Below are 15,980 nucleotides of genomic sequence, written 5' to 3' on the forward strand. Positions count from 1 at the left end.
TTAATTCAAATCTACAACAAGCAAATCAAGAATTCTTCTGTCCTTAATTTTGAAGATGAAATAATGAAGGCATAGAGAAGTTAAGCACCAAGGCTATAAAACTAGTGAGGTGGATCTCAGCTTTGAAACTCAAAAGTGGAACCACTATTCTATGTTGCTTCTTTATACTGCTATTAAGGTTGACACAGAGGTTTTGTGATCAATGTCATATTAAGGTATGGAAAAACAGATAACGTTGCTTTTAAAACATTTAAATTTTAAAATATTTTGTGTGCCTCTTTCGATGTGAAATTCATAAAATGGCACTAAATAATTTTGCAAATGCTAGGAGACATCATCTTAATTTCCATTAGAATCAAAATGGGTTTTTCTAGGGTTATAGGGTTTTATAGTAATCTATCACAATGTTTTCTCTTTGTACCCTCTACATTGTACGAGTCATCAGAAGATGATGTACGGAGGCATCAGATACCAGCTGAAGCCTGGGCCATCAGCAGTGTGGTGTGAAGGAAGGAGGAAAGGAAAAGGCTTACACTTTGGAGTGTTTCACTGGTTTCACAAAAGCTTTTTGTTTTCCTAGTGTCATGGGCTAACTGGTTTTTAGAAGTGTTGTTAGATTTGTTGTAACAATGTGTATGTTATTTTTGGAGAAGTTTGGATTTTAGAAAAGAACTGCTAAGCTACTTGGGCAAAACCTCCAAGATGTGCCCTGCTTCATGATAAGGGGAAATCTCATCTCTTGTGTACTACAGAAGAAAGGGTAACCTATTTAAGTAGGTTTGGAGGGGCAGGCCTGGCCATGCCAAGACATACTGTTGGGTTAGTTGTTTCCTTTAACTAATCTCACCTTCACAGCATCAGTAAGAATGATGACAACAACTAAGGCAAAGTGCTTCACCAAGAAAACAAATGAAAACTAAAAAATTGCATCTAAAAATTTCCAAGTAGTAGCATGTAGGATATAATTAATAGATTTTATATTTATACTTCTTCTGTCTTTCTTTTCTTTTCTTTTCTTTTTTTTTTTTTTGAGACAGAGTCTCCCTCTGTCACCGAGGTTGGAGGGCAGTGGTGCAATCTCGGCTCACTGCAACCTCCATCTCCTGGGTTCAAGCAATTATCCTGCCTCTTTTGAGTAGCTGGGACTACAGGAGTGTGCCATCATGCCCGACTAATTTTTGTATTTTTAGTAGAGACAGGATTTCACCATGTTGGCCAGGCTGATCTCAAACTCCTGACCTCAAGAGATCCACCTGCCTCGGCCTCCCAAAGTGTTGGGATTACAGACGTGAGCCACAGCACCTGGGCCCATTTATACTTCATGCTTTCATTTTCCACTTAGAGGACCAGTTCCAGATTAAATATAATGGGTTAAAAGACTTTTAAATTTACTTTTATGATAATCATTCTTATTTATGACTATAAGCTTGCTAGAGCTATTTATGTTACTTTAGAAAATGCCTGCATATTAATATATAATTGATTTCTTTTCAATAATTGGTTAATTGTACTTTATTTTCCTCCCTATGGAATATCTAGGCAATCTGCAATAACATCAGTGATAACACACTAATTTTCTTGGTGAAGATATTTCAATCCAGATGAGAGTTAGTTTTCGCAGTGGAAGATCTTGTTCAGGGACAGTGCTGCCACATGTAGTTGAAAACTTGCAGTAATTACATCTTCATGATCTTATTTTGGCAATTCATTTTCCCAGAATCGAAAATAAAAATTTCTTAAAAACTTCCAGGTGGCCGGGCGCGGTGGCTCAAGCCTGTAATCCCAGCACTTTGGGAGGCCGAGACGGGCGGATCACGAGGTCAGGAGATCAAGACCATCCTGGCTAACACGGTGAAACCCCGTCTCTACTAAAAAATACAAAAAACTAGCCAGGCGACGTGGTGGGTGCCTGTAGTCCCAGCTACTCGGGAGGCTGAGGCAGGAGAATGGCGCAAACCCATGAGGCGAGCTTGCAGTGAGCTGAGATCCAGCCACTGCACTCCAGCCTGGGCGGCAGAGCGAGACTCCGTCTCAAAAAAAAACAAAAACAAAAACAAAAAAAAAAAAAAAAACTTCCAGGTAACTTAGAGCTGCCTTTGGGTTATCAATTTTTGGATTGTTTTGTATTTACAACACTAAGTATTTCTACACAGAGAGCCAAATTTTAGACTATTTCTCCAGAGAGAAAAATTTATCAGATACTGTATACTGGAAAAAGATAAGGGTCTCACAGACTAAATATTCTCTTCAGTTTTAGAACCTTAGAAAAATCTGTGGGCCACTTCACAGAACTTTCTAGAAAAAGATCCAAAAGGGTAACCTAAAGATAGTGAATTTCCTGTATGAAAAATACACATTAAGTCACTGGGTGAATTTGAAACAAAACAGGATTAGACATTTAAAAAATATGTTACATGCATTCATAAATATAATAACAAGGACAAAAAAATCACACACCGAAGTTTAAAGAAACACGTACTGCATTGAACCTCCAAGTGATTTCAGACAGAAAGGGATGCCTTTGTAAACAGAGGAAACTAATCTAATAATCATTGGTGTTCCTAATTCGCAGGGTGTGACTACCCCCAATTAGAAACAAGAGCTTCCCTTTGGTGTGAAAGGAAGTACTGACCTTTTTTGGCGAAGCTGCTGTTGGGTTCATACTTCTCAATCAATACTTGGACTTGCTCTTGTTTTAGAGGTGGATAAAGTATTTCATTAAGCCGAGGATCTCGCTGCTTAAGGTTGATAAAATCCATCATCTGGTCAACGGTAAGATATGGTTTGCTTTTGGCACCACTAAAAACAGTTAAAAACCAATAAATAAGAATTTTTTAAACTAAGTTTCATTCATATATTTGCATTTAACTCTAGGGAAATAAAATCCTGCTATGCTTGATAAGAAAATACTATTTTGAAACTCTTATCTTGCCCTAAAAACATGATTTTTATACCTCTGTGGGCTGCAAATATCTTGTGCAATTGCTACCACTAAAACCCAATGCTCTTGAAAAATACCAAATGGGTAAGAAAACTCACAGTAGAAAAACACTGCACGATGTGCAGAAGGGTGCACCATTCTAAACAGAACACAGAGGTTTTTTGATTATGACAGTAAATTTTTGGTTTAATCATCCAACTCCATATCCCTAGTCATTTAAAGATGTATTTATTATCATTACTTAAAGTAAACAACCTGTTTGAGCATTTTTAAAAGTTACAGTTAGGCTTCAACAAGAGACTATAACTCCTCAACATATCGTTCAAACTTCCCATTTCAATTGTATTGATCATCTAAAGACAAATTCAGTGGTACAAATGTTGCAGATGTTCAATAAATATATGATGGCAATGAACAGCACAAAACAAGAATATGCAATGTCATTTTCAGCAGTACTGTTTGCCTGTCTTCCATTTGAAGAAACCCTTATTTTGTTTACCACATTTTGTATTGTTTTTCTGTCATGTAGATTTCAGTATTTCAGGAAAGGTAAACTGCTACTTTCCCCATATTTGCCTTAGTGCCTTGGTTTCTTTCTTTCTTTTTTTTTCCTTTTGTTCTTCTAATCTTTCAAAAAAAAGTAACGCCTTAATATAAGTTTATAATTTCTAACATAAAAGCAAATAATTCTTCAGCTAAGGGGGTTCTCAGTAATCCAAACTTCTCATTTTGCTAATGTGGCCGAGAGAGATAAAATAACTGGTTCCCAATCCAGAGTTCTTCCTGCGACATGAGTCTATCTCCACTAAGCCAAGATGACTCCCTGTTCTACCCATAATCCTTCAACCATACAAAGTTATCTGAGCATGCAAAAACAACTACCTCCGACAATATATCACAGCAAACTTGTACTCATTGAAAGCAGTGGTTGCACCTCATGGGCAAGATTGTATGATCCTATCCAAAACATCACACAGGAATATTGCTTTTAAACATAGTGTATGATATTCTTCCATCTCCAATTACCACTCAAAGTCCTGCTCTAGTCACCTGAGAATCAATGAAAGCTGAAAAAGATGTGGGTTAAAATGTGTACTCTTACAATTCTGAAAAGATGTTATCAATTTCAGGTCGAGGGCAAAGGTTGTTGAGGAAAACTCTGTACACTTCTGGAGTGAAATCTTCTTGAGGTATTGAATCATTCTGGGAAATAAGACAACAGAGTCAGCAAATGGTCTTTTTCTTTCCCCAGCTTCCTCCCTCCCTGTTTTTTCTCTGTCTCTTCCCTTCCTTCTTCCTCCCCTCCCTCGCCTTCTCCCCCTCTCTTTCTTTCTTTTTCCTTTTCTTCTAGGAGGTCAGGGTAAACACACCTATGAGGTCAACCGTAGCGTTCATTTGGACACCGACTTTAGGGTGTCAAACCCTTTTTTCTGTGGCTTTTTCAGTTTAATTTAAGCTTAAGAAGTTTCTCCTGCTAAAGGGATGTTAACGCCATTTCCTACATACATTTTCTAAAGTAAGTTAGACCTACGAAAGATAGTCTGTTTGGCAGAATTATTTTTAGGTTTTTTTTTTTTTTTTTTTTTTTTTTTTAACTTGAATCTTTTTTTTTAAAGTAATTACCGTAGAGACAGACAGAGTCAAAATGAAAACATAAATTCCAATTTTGTGTCATTTTTTTTCAAACAATGTTCCCTCTGGTTTAAATAATCTGATAAGTTGTAAAACAGTTTTCGTAAGTAGGACAGCACTAGTCATTATTTTTCCACTGATTGCTCCTGGTCCTATTGTTTAGGAAGCAAGTCATTGATATAAAAGGCCACTTCTATGACTTATTTTTCTGTTTAGTTGGGCTGCCATGGAAACCGGAAGCATGTATTCAAGCCTTTGTTAACAGGAAGGACATTTTTCATGCAGTCTTCCTATTTCAGGTACGTGTTAATGTGATTATTTTTATTTTTCAAACCCTTAAACAAAAGAACACACCCTTCCTTTTACTGTTTTCATAGGTTTTACAAATGTCTAAAAATTATTGTCTGAAGTTGTTCACCACTTGCAAACAGATAAGAGAACTTAGCTCATCACTCGGCCAATAGCAGAAGACCCATATTTGTGGAATGAATGAATGAAGTAATATTTCCTTTACTAAATCCATGTATAGAGATAGAAAAAAATCTATTTTGCAAAACAGAATTTTGAGACAACCAAACAATACATGAATCATTAGACATAGATGTGTTGTGTCATTATAACTTAGGTTACTTGAGCACAAACTTTGAAATAAACACAAGTGGTCAAATCCAGGAGCAGTGGGGACTTCTCGTGAATTGTTTTATTAGTATTTTGGCATTCATAAAAAGGGAACAAGTATACCTGCAAGCACATTTCCAAAATTCCACTTGATTTATAGAAAGAGAGAAATCTCTTTAGCTGGAGACTGCACACTTTTCAGTTCCACCCTCTCTCTAAGTTGGACACCTGGAGCTCTGTAAATAGTTTTAATAGATGAAAATGACCCTATCTACCTTCATTATTGGCTGTTAGGCACAAGGAAGAGAAATACTTAAAATCAGTTGCGAGAACGTGCTCAATGGCACTGCTGGCCGACTCAAGTGCCTCCAGCTTTACTGGATTCTATGAACCCCAAGTGTGTTCTCCTATTTTCCCTACTAAATAGAGTTCACCTCACTTCCCCTTCTACCAACTTCATCCAACATACACATAAATTAATTTGATCTAAGGAGAGCAATAATTGTCATCCTTCACTTACTGACCTCTCTTTTCCTTCCCGTCTCAGTTTATAACTTCTTTTTCTGGAAAGCCTTGCCTTCTCCTTGTACTGGGTTTTGTCTTCCAGTTGTGCACACATCACACCTTGCATGTCTCACATTTCAACACTCAATGTATTGTGCTCCCAGCTATACAGTTCTCTCTATTCTTTGCTAATCTGCAGATGCACACGAGCTAGGATGTGTGTCTTGTCTGTTAATGGCTCTATTTCCAGTGTGCCACATAGAGTAGGTACAAATAAATATTTACTAAATGAATGGATGTAATTTATTGAGAAATGTGGAGAAATTGACAGCGAACACTCATGTGCTGTTATTTCCTTTGAAATATCAGATTTAACTAACGTCATTTACATAAGAGTCCTGACACAGAATTTGATGGAACAATATGCTTTACTAAAATCTTACCATTGTTCATGCACCAGCTGTGAATTAGGAGGGGTCAAATTAATGAGATAATCTGAATAAACACAACATTATTTTCATTGCGAGTTAGATGTTAGCATATTGAAAGAAGAAAACATTTCAACATAGCTGATTTTCTTTGTCTCATTTTTCTTTTGCCCAACTTGACTGATGAGGATACCCCAAAGTCTTTGGGGTTAGTAGGTGAAAATGGAAAAAAAAGTGTCTGGTAAAGAGGAGTTAAAATAAGTAAGCATCATTGAAAGCTAAAATGAAAGGGTATAGTGGAGACGTTTAGGTAAAAGCTATGGATAATCCCTAATTCCTTGCAGTTTAAACAAGACTGAAATTCACAAAGCTAATTCACATACTTTCTCTTTCTGGATCTCACAACTTGGTGAAGTGAATGGCACGGATTCATTTTTCCTGTTTGTCTAGGAGGAAATCCAAGGTCTAATACTCTAAAGATCCTACCCAACGCTGAAATATTCCTCTGTGAACCCTTCCTGACCACATCAGCTAGACATGACACTACTTTTTCTTTGTGTTCACAGTCTCCCTTTATCTATCTTCGTCATTGCATCCTTCCACAGCTTTTCCTTTATTTTTTATATGTCTTATTTTCTACTGAACTATGAGCTTTTGAGTGACATGACAATCTCTTATTTAATTCCTTTGTGTTCCCAGCATGGTGCCCGGCATATAGTAGATACCTAACCAGTGTTTGCTGGATGAACCCAGGAGATGATATCAGACCTTGGGTCTTCCCTTTTAATCCAGGACTTGGTCCATCACATCAGGCACCCAATACAAAATGCACTGTCAGTGATTACTTCTTGTTGTTTAACCTTTTTGAAGGATGACTTAAGAAGGCTAGTATAATCTAAATTGGTAATCTGAACCAGGCCCATTTATTTTAGAAACTGCAAAGTATTGGCAAACTTGAAAAAATTGAATTGTTTCAATACCATGCTTGTATACAAGGCCTCTCAAGGGAAAAATTTTAACAATCTTGGTGGTAGCACTGGTGGCATTTGCATTTCTAGATTTCATAGACCTGGTAATGTCATATCCAAACGCCAAATTAAAAAATAAAAACCAGATCCCCCCAATATATGCATATGAAAAATACTCAAAATGAGAATAATAATTAGCATTTACAGTATATCAAACATAGTTCTATGAGCTTTACTTGAATAGTTTCATGTAAGCCCATCAACTCTTTGCAGTTGGCATTATTACTGTACTACTTTTATAGATAGGAACACTCAGGTGCTAGGAGGTTACAAAACTTGTCTAAGGTCCTGGGTGAGCAAATGGGTGTGATGAGGTGACAATGACTATATTTTGAATCTGAGTTGCTTAATTCTATACTTTATACTGTAAGCAAGTACACTAAATATTCCTATTAGTTTTGGGATGGTGGTTTGCATTTTCTTCGTTATACATTTCTAGATTTAAAAAATAATTATACGAGAAAAGAGTACTTAAATTTCGGAAAAAAATTCAGAAAAAAATGTTATTTTAAAATATATTAATTCATTGAAGCAGACTCTAATGAATAAAGTCCACATATAGACTTGTTTGTCTTGACAAGTTGATGGACAATTTCCCAGTAAATTCAGAAATTCAACATATTGTTAATATTTTTATTCTGAAACCATAAATAAACCATTGAATTAGCCAATTAGCCATGGAATACACGAAATAATTACAAGTAAATCACTCATAATGAACTGATTACTTAATGTGGTTTTAAAGTAGAATTTTGATATTAGTGATATTAAGAATCACAAATACAAAAATGATTGTTTCTGATTTATATTCAGGATGTAAGGCACAGAAGAAAGGCAATATATTACAGTTACACACAGAAGTCATTTTACACATTTTATTCATAGTATTTAGTAAAATTTATACTATTCTTCAAATTTAAAATAATTAATTTATCTTTGTATTACATGTGTGCCCATCAACTACAATAAACTTTGTTATTTGAAACGAATACATGGGTTTATTCCTGATCTTCTTCGTTAAAATGCAACTCCATATGCCAGTGCTATGGCAAGACTACTATACAATTCCAAATGTCACTGAGCTCTTTTCAAGTTAATAAGCCTTAAATCAAGGGAATTTGGTGCAAATAAACTATTTTCAGTTCTCAGAAAGTTTGTGGGTAAAGTGGTAATTTTTTGAATACGGAACAGTTTTCAAGGGTCTCACTGGAAAATATGTTTGGGTTGTTAATAGAAGGACGGCAATTGCTTTGTCTCTCTCTTTGGATTCAGTACTACCTTTTAACAATTAGGGTAACTTCAGGCTAGCAACTGTAATTTCGAAAGAGTAGTACCTTCTAAAGGAACGTGTTATTCTAGTGGATCATGTCGGCCAGGATATAAGTTCAAGTGCCTTATTTATCCCTAACAATGTGCACAAAGATCCTGTATAAAAAAAAAAGTCTCAACAGGATATCCACTGTGTTTCTGGTAATATATCTATTTACAGAGCACAATTAAATCTAGTTTAAGTGACTTGGCTACAAAATACGCTCCCATTTATGCAGAACCATCTATGATTCATATAACCCTTTTCTTCCGTGGCTTGTTTAAAATGCCTCTTGTCAATATGACCAACATTTTTTGCTAATTAATGGATATTTTCTAGAGTCATTGTTATGTAGAAATGAAATTTTTATAGATATTTAAAACGGAGTTTTGATTCGTCATAGTCAGTTCACAGAAACATTTATTTCCTAGCTCTGAAACTGTCTTTGGTTTTTAGATTTTTAAAAAGCATTCTAATTTTATAAGTCATTCAAGTAAATTATATTTTACTATGAATTATAATTTTTCAAAGTTTTAGCATAGAGGTTGTTTTTTAAAGTTATCTCCAACTTTAGATAATTGTCATTACATTTAATTTGTTAGAGATAATTTTTTCCAATTTAAACATAACTGCTGTTATTTGAATCTCATTTTCCTTTTAAATTTGTCTGCAATTGACATTGGTCTCGTAGTTTGAACATATAATAAACATAGCAGATTACGCAATGTATATTTATTGACTGAATGGTCAAAATCCAGTTGTTTAGAAAATTACAATTTATGGGGAATTGGTTGATGCATTTAATTTTCTATTCCTTCTTTCCCTTAGCTAGATTCATAAGTTAAATATTTTGATTATTATATTTTACGAGATGTTATCCAGAAAAGGTAAAATCAGAAGTGATTGCAAAGGAAAAAGAATTCTTTGCACGTCTTTGCAAATCCATCTCTCAGGTTTTCTCTTTATGCTTGAATGCAGCAGTCTTTTTCAGTTGCTCAAACCCAGTAGGGCAATTATTTCCAGCCTCAGGGATTTGCATGCATTGTTTTCTTTTTCTGGAATGAGCTTCCCTTCTTGCAATAGTAGCTCTCCAGTCTTTCTTTTTATAGCACTTCCCCCAGTTTACAAATGCATTTGTTGGCATGCTTATTGGCTAGTTTCCCCAGAAGACTCTATTGTCCTTGAAACCTTGAGTTTCATTTTCTTCACCACCATATTCTCAATGCCTATGGGCACATAGTAAGTGCTCAAGAAATATTTGTTGAAGTCGGGGACAGGACCTTAACTGTTATATTGTTCCTATGTTCCTACTCCAAAGCATCTAACAAAAAAGCAATAGCAAGCAGATTCAAACATTTTATTTTGCTTTATAAAATGAAGGTGAAAATGTTTTGGGGGAGCCTTTCCACAGCTCTGCTCACTTTTTGCAGCCTTATTAGCTTTTTCCACCTATAGAAGAAAGGTGATAGTGGAGAGGTGCTCTTATTTCATTCTTGTGACGTACCAAAGTTGTTAATGAACTTTGCTGTTTGGAAAAGTCTTCACAACAATCATTGGCTGATAAATTTAACCATAGCACTCAATACTTTTATAATTCAATCATAAGTCTAAGAATGGCTTTGCAACCTTATTTAGTGCAACTTGAATATTGCTGGCATATTTTGAGGGGCTCAAAAGTTCTTCCTATGTGTTATCCTTAGGTAAATGCTGCCTTGTTGCTTAGATACTAAGATAAAAATAATTTGTAATAGAAAAGAGAGCTCCGCATGAGAAAAAAGTTTTATGCAATGGACTTCCAGAAACAATAGTAATAAATCATTTTAGAGCCAGTAACGTAGAAATTAATCAAAATGAAAGCAAATTGTTTCATTTGAGGTGGTTAATGTACATGATGTACCTTGTATGTGTCAGGCATAAAAACAAAAAGCATGTTACATGCTTGTCCTCTCACTTACTTTACCACCATATGAGCAAAGTAGGTGTTATCCAAACTAGTTAGATCCTGCACCCCTCTCAGTAAAAACTTTCTGAGCACAACTCTGTAGAGTAGGTAGATAAATTTATTTATAAGCACACAGCACCATACTAGTTGTGTACATAGCTTATAAATCTTTAAACATTCTAAAATGCTAAGGTGAGATGAAATCAATATTTCAGATATCTTCCTAAACATAATGGCTTCACACTGACCCAGGGCTGGAAAGCCCCAAAGTAGGGCTTAGCCTGCAAGGGTTCTTGGCTTCACTCAGGAAATAATTCAAGGACAAGCGAGTGGTAGGGTAGAAGAAAATAACCTCACTGAGGCAGCAGTGTTACAGCTCCATGCCTGTTCCCGCAGAGCAGGGCTACTCCATAGGCAGTGTGCTGAGAGTAGCAGCTCAGCCAGTTTTGCAGTTATATTTGTACTGATTTTTAATCACATGTAGATTAAGGGGTGGTTAATACAGAAATTTCTATGATGGGGTGGTAATTTTTGGGTCATGGGGTCATTACCGTGGAAAGGGGTAGTAATTCCTCAGTGTTGCTCTGGCAATGGTAAACTGACATGGGCATATTTTATGGAAAGTTGCTTCTGCTCCCCCGTTTCAGCTGGTCCTTAATTTGGTCCGGTGTCCATACCCCACCACCAGAGTTGAGTCTCGCCTCTTAACTCAACACTATCATTAGCTAATATCTTAAAAAAAACATCAAGAAGCGTTTATTGTGAATAAGTTTGAAACCACATTTCAAATTGTCATCTTGATAATGCTAGCCTTTTTTTGGCTATTTTAGAAATATTACCTTATTAGGTAACTTTTTTATCTACAAAAAGCAATGGTCATTCTAGATTGAAATATTGATTGGAGTTATAGGAGTAAAAAGAGGCCTCGTCAGAGTCTTGACTGTTCCTAGCCTGCTCTATAAACTTTTCTCAGCCTTTGTTCATTACCCAGTTCCAAAGCTGCTTCTACATTTTCAGATATTTGTTATGAGCAGAAACCCCACCTATTGGTACCAATTTTCAGTCTTACTCTGTTTTCTGATGCATATAGCAGAATACTTGAAACTGTATAATATATAGGAATCAAAATGTATTTCCTACAGTTTCAAAGGCTGGGAAGTCCAAGGTCGAGAGGGCACATCTGGCAAAAGTCTTCTTGCTAGTGGGGACTCTCTACTTTGGCAGAGGTGGCACAGGGAATCAGATGGTGAGAGGGAAAAACATGCTAGCTCAGGTCTGTTTTTCTCTTCTTATAAAGCCACCAGTTCCTCGCCCATGATAATCCATTAATTCATTATCCCATCAATCATGGAGGCTCTTATTTTCCTCTTAAAGGCCCTATTTCTCAAAACTGTCATATTGGAGATTAAGTTTCAACATGAGTTTTGGAAGGGCTGAACATTCAGACTATAGCATAACACAACATGCTCACCCTTGAAGATGGAAGACTACAAGCCTCTAAAGCAGTTTCAACTCGCTTCCGGTCTGCTGAAAACAAGCGATATATGCTGTGAAGTGAACACAACAAAGGAGAGAGGTTTAAGTGGCACATGGATCACAGCACTAATAGATGATCCAACTCAAAATATTCCATTCAGTCAAATCTATTTGTTATTCATATTTAAAGAATGAAAAGATACATTCCTCCATGCATTTGCATCAACCTGTGTGCTTTTTAAAATTAAGGTATCCAGTAAAAAATAAATATTTTAGGACTATGGTGCTGACCCAGTTAAAAAATATTGTATTAAATAATCTCCAATATTAAGCGCTAAAATAAACATCCTTATTTATTCTGTCCCCTTGCTACTACTACCCACTGCCCCAAGGTGTACCTTGCATTATTAATAAATTTAATTTTTAATTTCTGTTTATTTTTAAATTAATTTCTTTTCTTTTCTTTCTTTTCTTTTCTTTTTTTTTTTTTAGAGACAGGGTCTCACATTGTTGCCCGGGCTGGAGTGCAGTGACATGATCCCAGTTTACTGCAGTCTTCACTTCCCATGCTCAAGTGATCCTCCCACCTCAACCTCCCTAGTAGTTAGAACTAAAGGCATGTGCCACCACACCTGGCTAATTTTTTTAAATTTTTGCAAAGATGGAGTCTCACTATGTTGCCTAGGCTGCTCTCAAAATCCTGGCCTTAAGCAATTCTTCTGCCTTGGCCTTCCAAAATGCTGGGATCACAGGCATGAGCCACTGTGCTTGGCTTAATTTGTGTATTCGCAGAAGCTTTCTAGTAGCTTGTAAGTCAAAAGTTAAAGACTTTTGGCTGAATATGACCTAGAGATGGACTTGTTTTCGTTACTAATTTGATTTAAAAATAAAACTTAAGTACTGCACAATTTAATATACTAATTTAGGTTTATGGGTTCCATAAAGACATTAGACAATCTAATACCAGGTGCTCACCAGTCCCACAGGATATATGGTAGAGATGAGCTGTTGTCTCCTTTAGACAAGGTTTGCTCTTTAGTTTTTCCTCTTCCTCCTGACCTGTTTCGTCATTTATATTCCCTGCCTGGCTCCAGTTAGCATCTGAGGTTGCAACCACTGCTTGAGGGCTACAGCCATCTTGGTAGAAAGAGGCACTGAGGTCAGCCAATTTCCACTCCCAGAATAGATCTGAATCTCAGATGGCCTTTTGGTTTTAGCAGCAAGGGTCCCTCCACTTCCTCCACCCACTTCCTGCTTTGGTATTTCTTGAAAATAATGCCAGAGGAAAGGGAAGCCCCGGGGAGATGTCTATGAGGAAAGCAGCTGCACTGACATGAGACATGTGTGAGGGAGGACGGGGCTACCACGCATTTCCACACTCCCACTTAGGCTGCTGGAGAAACAAAACAGAGCCATGGCACGGATTCAGATCTTTGAGGAAAATAAAATGAATAATGAGAAATGCTCACAAAGCTTACTTTTTGAGAGGAATACGCCCTTCTGGAGTGACTTGCAGCTTAAGTTTAGTATAGCTGTTGGAGAAGCAGAAAAACAAGGGTTTGATTTTTTTAAAAAGGCTTTTTTTCTTGAAGAATAACATACACTCAAAAAAGCCCATGCCTTTGTACACTTTGTGACATTTCCACAAACTGCCCAAGTCTCCACAGTTGGCACCCAGATTAAGAAACAGAATGTTGTCACTTTAGCGGCATTCCAGAAGCCCTTCCCAAGGGAACTGTTATCCTGACTACAAATAGCATAGATTACTTTTGCCTGTTTTTGCACCTTACATAAAGGAATCATACTCTTTTGTTTGGCTTCTTTCACTCAATAGTATGTTTCTGAGATCTAACCATATTTTGCTTATTGTTTGCTTATATATTCATTCTCAGAATGAGCACTCTAGGTCACTGTTGATGGATGCATACATTAGGAATTCTACTTCAGGAAGCTGTACACATTAAGGCCCAGCAATCCCAGAGTTAGATGTGCGCAACAAAAATATTCACAATATGTTCACCAAAAGACATGTGCATAGTAGCTATTCATAGGGAGACATCTTTCTGGAATAGACATTTGTAGTAGAGATTGATTAGCCAACTAGCAATAACGTGCTATGTTTCAGATAAAACATGTTATGTACCTCTGTGTCCCCTTTCACTAACATTGCATGGAAAAACAAATGTTCTAGAAACATTGCCTGGAAAACATATTCTAGAAGAAGGATGATAAAATCAAAGACAAGGTAAAAAGAAACAGGAAGAAAGGAAGGGAAGAGGTGGAGGCATGAAGGAAGAGTCCTTAAGGTAACAAACTCAGGAGAGGAGGCAATCCCATAAAAACCCTTAAATGAAGACCTGAGATATTGACTAAAAGCAAAAGGAATTCATAGAAGAGTAAAAAAAAAAAAAAAAAAAAGAATGTGGCTGAGGTATTATGTCTGGAATGATGGGTATGTCTTACATAAGAAGAGGGAAGACAACTCTGTTAAACAAAATAGAGGACCACCTATTAATGTTTCCACTTGTGGTTTTGATTTAAAGACTTCCTAACCTCCTGACCAGCCACAGCTTCCAAAATGAACACAACCAGCTTTCCTTGCTGCTCATCTTGCCTAAGTCATTATTTTCCTTGGTCAAAGAAGCTTTAGAAAGGCTGTGGCAATTCCAGAGTGATCTGGCAATTTGTTTTGCTTTTCTTTCCTTATTTTCCTTCTTCTCTTTCCTTTAGATCCTTTCTATTTTCTTACTAACACTTGCTGGGATCATCTACATGAGATGGAATCAGGACATCAGCCTATTGATTTAAGTAGTCAGGAAAGGTATTGTAGCATCTATCAGAGATCTATAACTCTAGAGAAATGAGGAACATCTGCTGTTCCTCAGATTAATAATTGAGAGGACACACGCAGATGTAGAAGCAGAGGATTATCCGATATTAATAATTTTAGTTCTGAGCACAGCTGCCAGGATTTGGAAGTGTCTCTTTGTTGTGTGTCAAAAGCACTGACATTCATGCGAGTTCAGCCCAGGTGTAACACGGATGTGCAGCTTGGAGGAAAGAGCAATCTTTCTTGGAAGTCTTCCAGTTCTGAACCAGGGAGGTATCAGTTCTCTAACAAATCCCAAAGGAAAATTTATGTTCATCAGTGTGAGAAGTCAGTGTGGCATAAACAGAAGACTCACAAAGGAGAAAGGAAACTGACTCAGAAGAAGCAACGCCCTTAGCAATAAAATTAGAGTGACTTACGCTTTTTCCAGAAATGCATCCCTGGACATGTTTTGGGCCAGCAGGTTTGTTGCCAAACTGAAAACCTCATTTGTCCATTCCTGAAAAATGTAAATCACACTTGCATTAGCTTAAATACTGCACAGTCATTAGACACATGCTTTTAGCTTGGCTTCCAGGAAGACACATTAGTTCAATGTGTATGCCAAAGGTTTTTTGTTTTGTTTTGTTTTATTATCCCTTTTTTGGGTAAAAATGACATAAGTAAATTCAAGTCCCTGAGGGACTACTCTTTTCCTAAGGAGATGTTCTTTGTACACAAAGATTTTTTCTGCTTTTTAAAATTTGTATAAATAGAAAATTGCTATGTTTCCCTTCAATAACTAAACACTTTTTACTATTTCCTTGAATTACAAACAGATAAAGAGTCATTAAAAAGTTTAACATTCTGGATATTAGCCCTTTGTCAGATGAGTAGATTGCAAAAATTTTCTCCCATTCTGTAGGTTGCCTGTTCACTCTGATGGTAGTTTCTTTTGCTGTGCAGAAGCTCTTTAGTTTAATTAGATCCCATTTGTCAATTTTGGCTTTTGCTGCAGTTGCTTTTGGTGTTTTAGACATGAAGTCTTTGCCCATGCCTATGTCCTGAATGGTACTACCTAGGTTTTCCTCTAGGATTTTTATGGTATTAGGTCTAACATTTAAGTCTCTAATCCATCTTGAATTAATTTTCATATAAGGAGTAAGGAAAGGATCCAGTTTCAGCTTTCTACTTATGGCTAGCCAATTTTCCCAGCACCATTTATTAAATAGGGAATCCTTTCCCCATTTCTTGTTTCTCTCAGGTTTGTCAAAGATCAGATGGCTGTAGATG

The 15,980-nt window shown here is 36.5% G+C and overlaps 1 protein-coding gene across 3 annotated transcripts in view; it reads right to left on the reverse strand.

The window, feature by feature from the left end:
- PLCB1 (phospholipase C beta 1) overlaps positions 1 to 15,980 on the reverse strand; it is a 744,009-nt gene that overhangs the window by 222,607 nt on the left and 505,422 nt on the right. For all 3 annotated transcript variants that reach the window (XM_005568372.4, XM_005568373.4, XM_065521765.2), the window contains exons 5-9: positions 15,128 to 15,207; positions 13,357 to 13,410; positions 11,874 to 11,949; positions 4,044 to 4,144; positions 2,633 to 2,799 (exon numbers count right to left, since the gene is read on the reverse strand). In XM_005568372.4, the coding sequence (XP_005568429.1) occupies positions 2,633 to 2,799; positions 4,044 to 4,144; positions 11,874 to 11,949; positions 13,357 to 13,410; positions 15,128 to 15,207 (478 nt within the window). The remainder of the gene's footprint in view (positions 1 to 2,632; positions 2,800 to 4,043; positions 4,145 to 11,873; positions 11,950 to 13,356; positions 13,411 to 15,127; positions 15,208 to 15,980) is intronic.

The sequence above is a fragment of the Macaca fascicularis genome, chromosome 10, assembly GCF_037993035.2.
Source record: "Macaca fascicularis isolate 582-1 chromosome 10, T2T-MFA8v1.1".
Classification (NCBI taxonomy): Eukaryota; Metazoa; Chordata; class Mammalia; order Primates; family Cercopithecidae; genus Macaca; species Macaca fascicularis.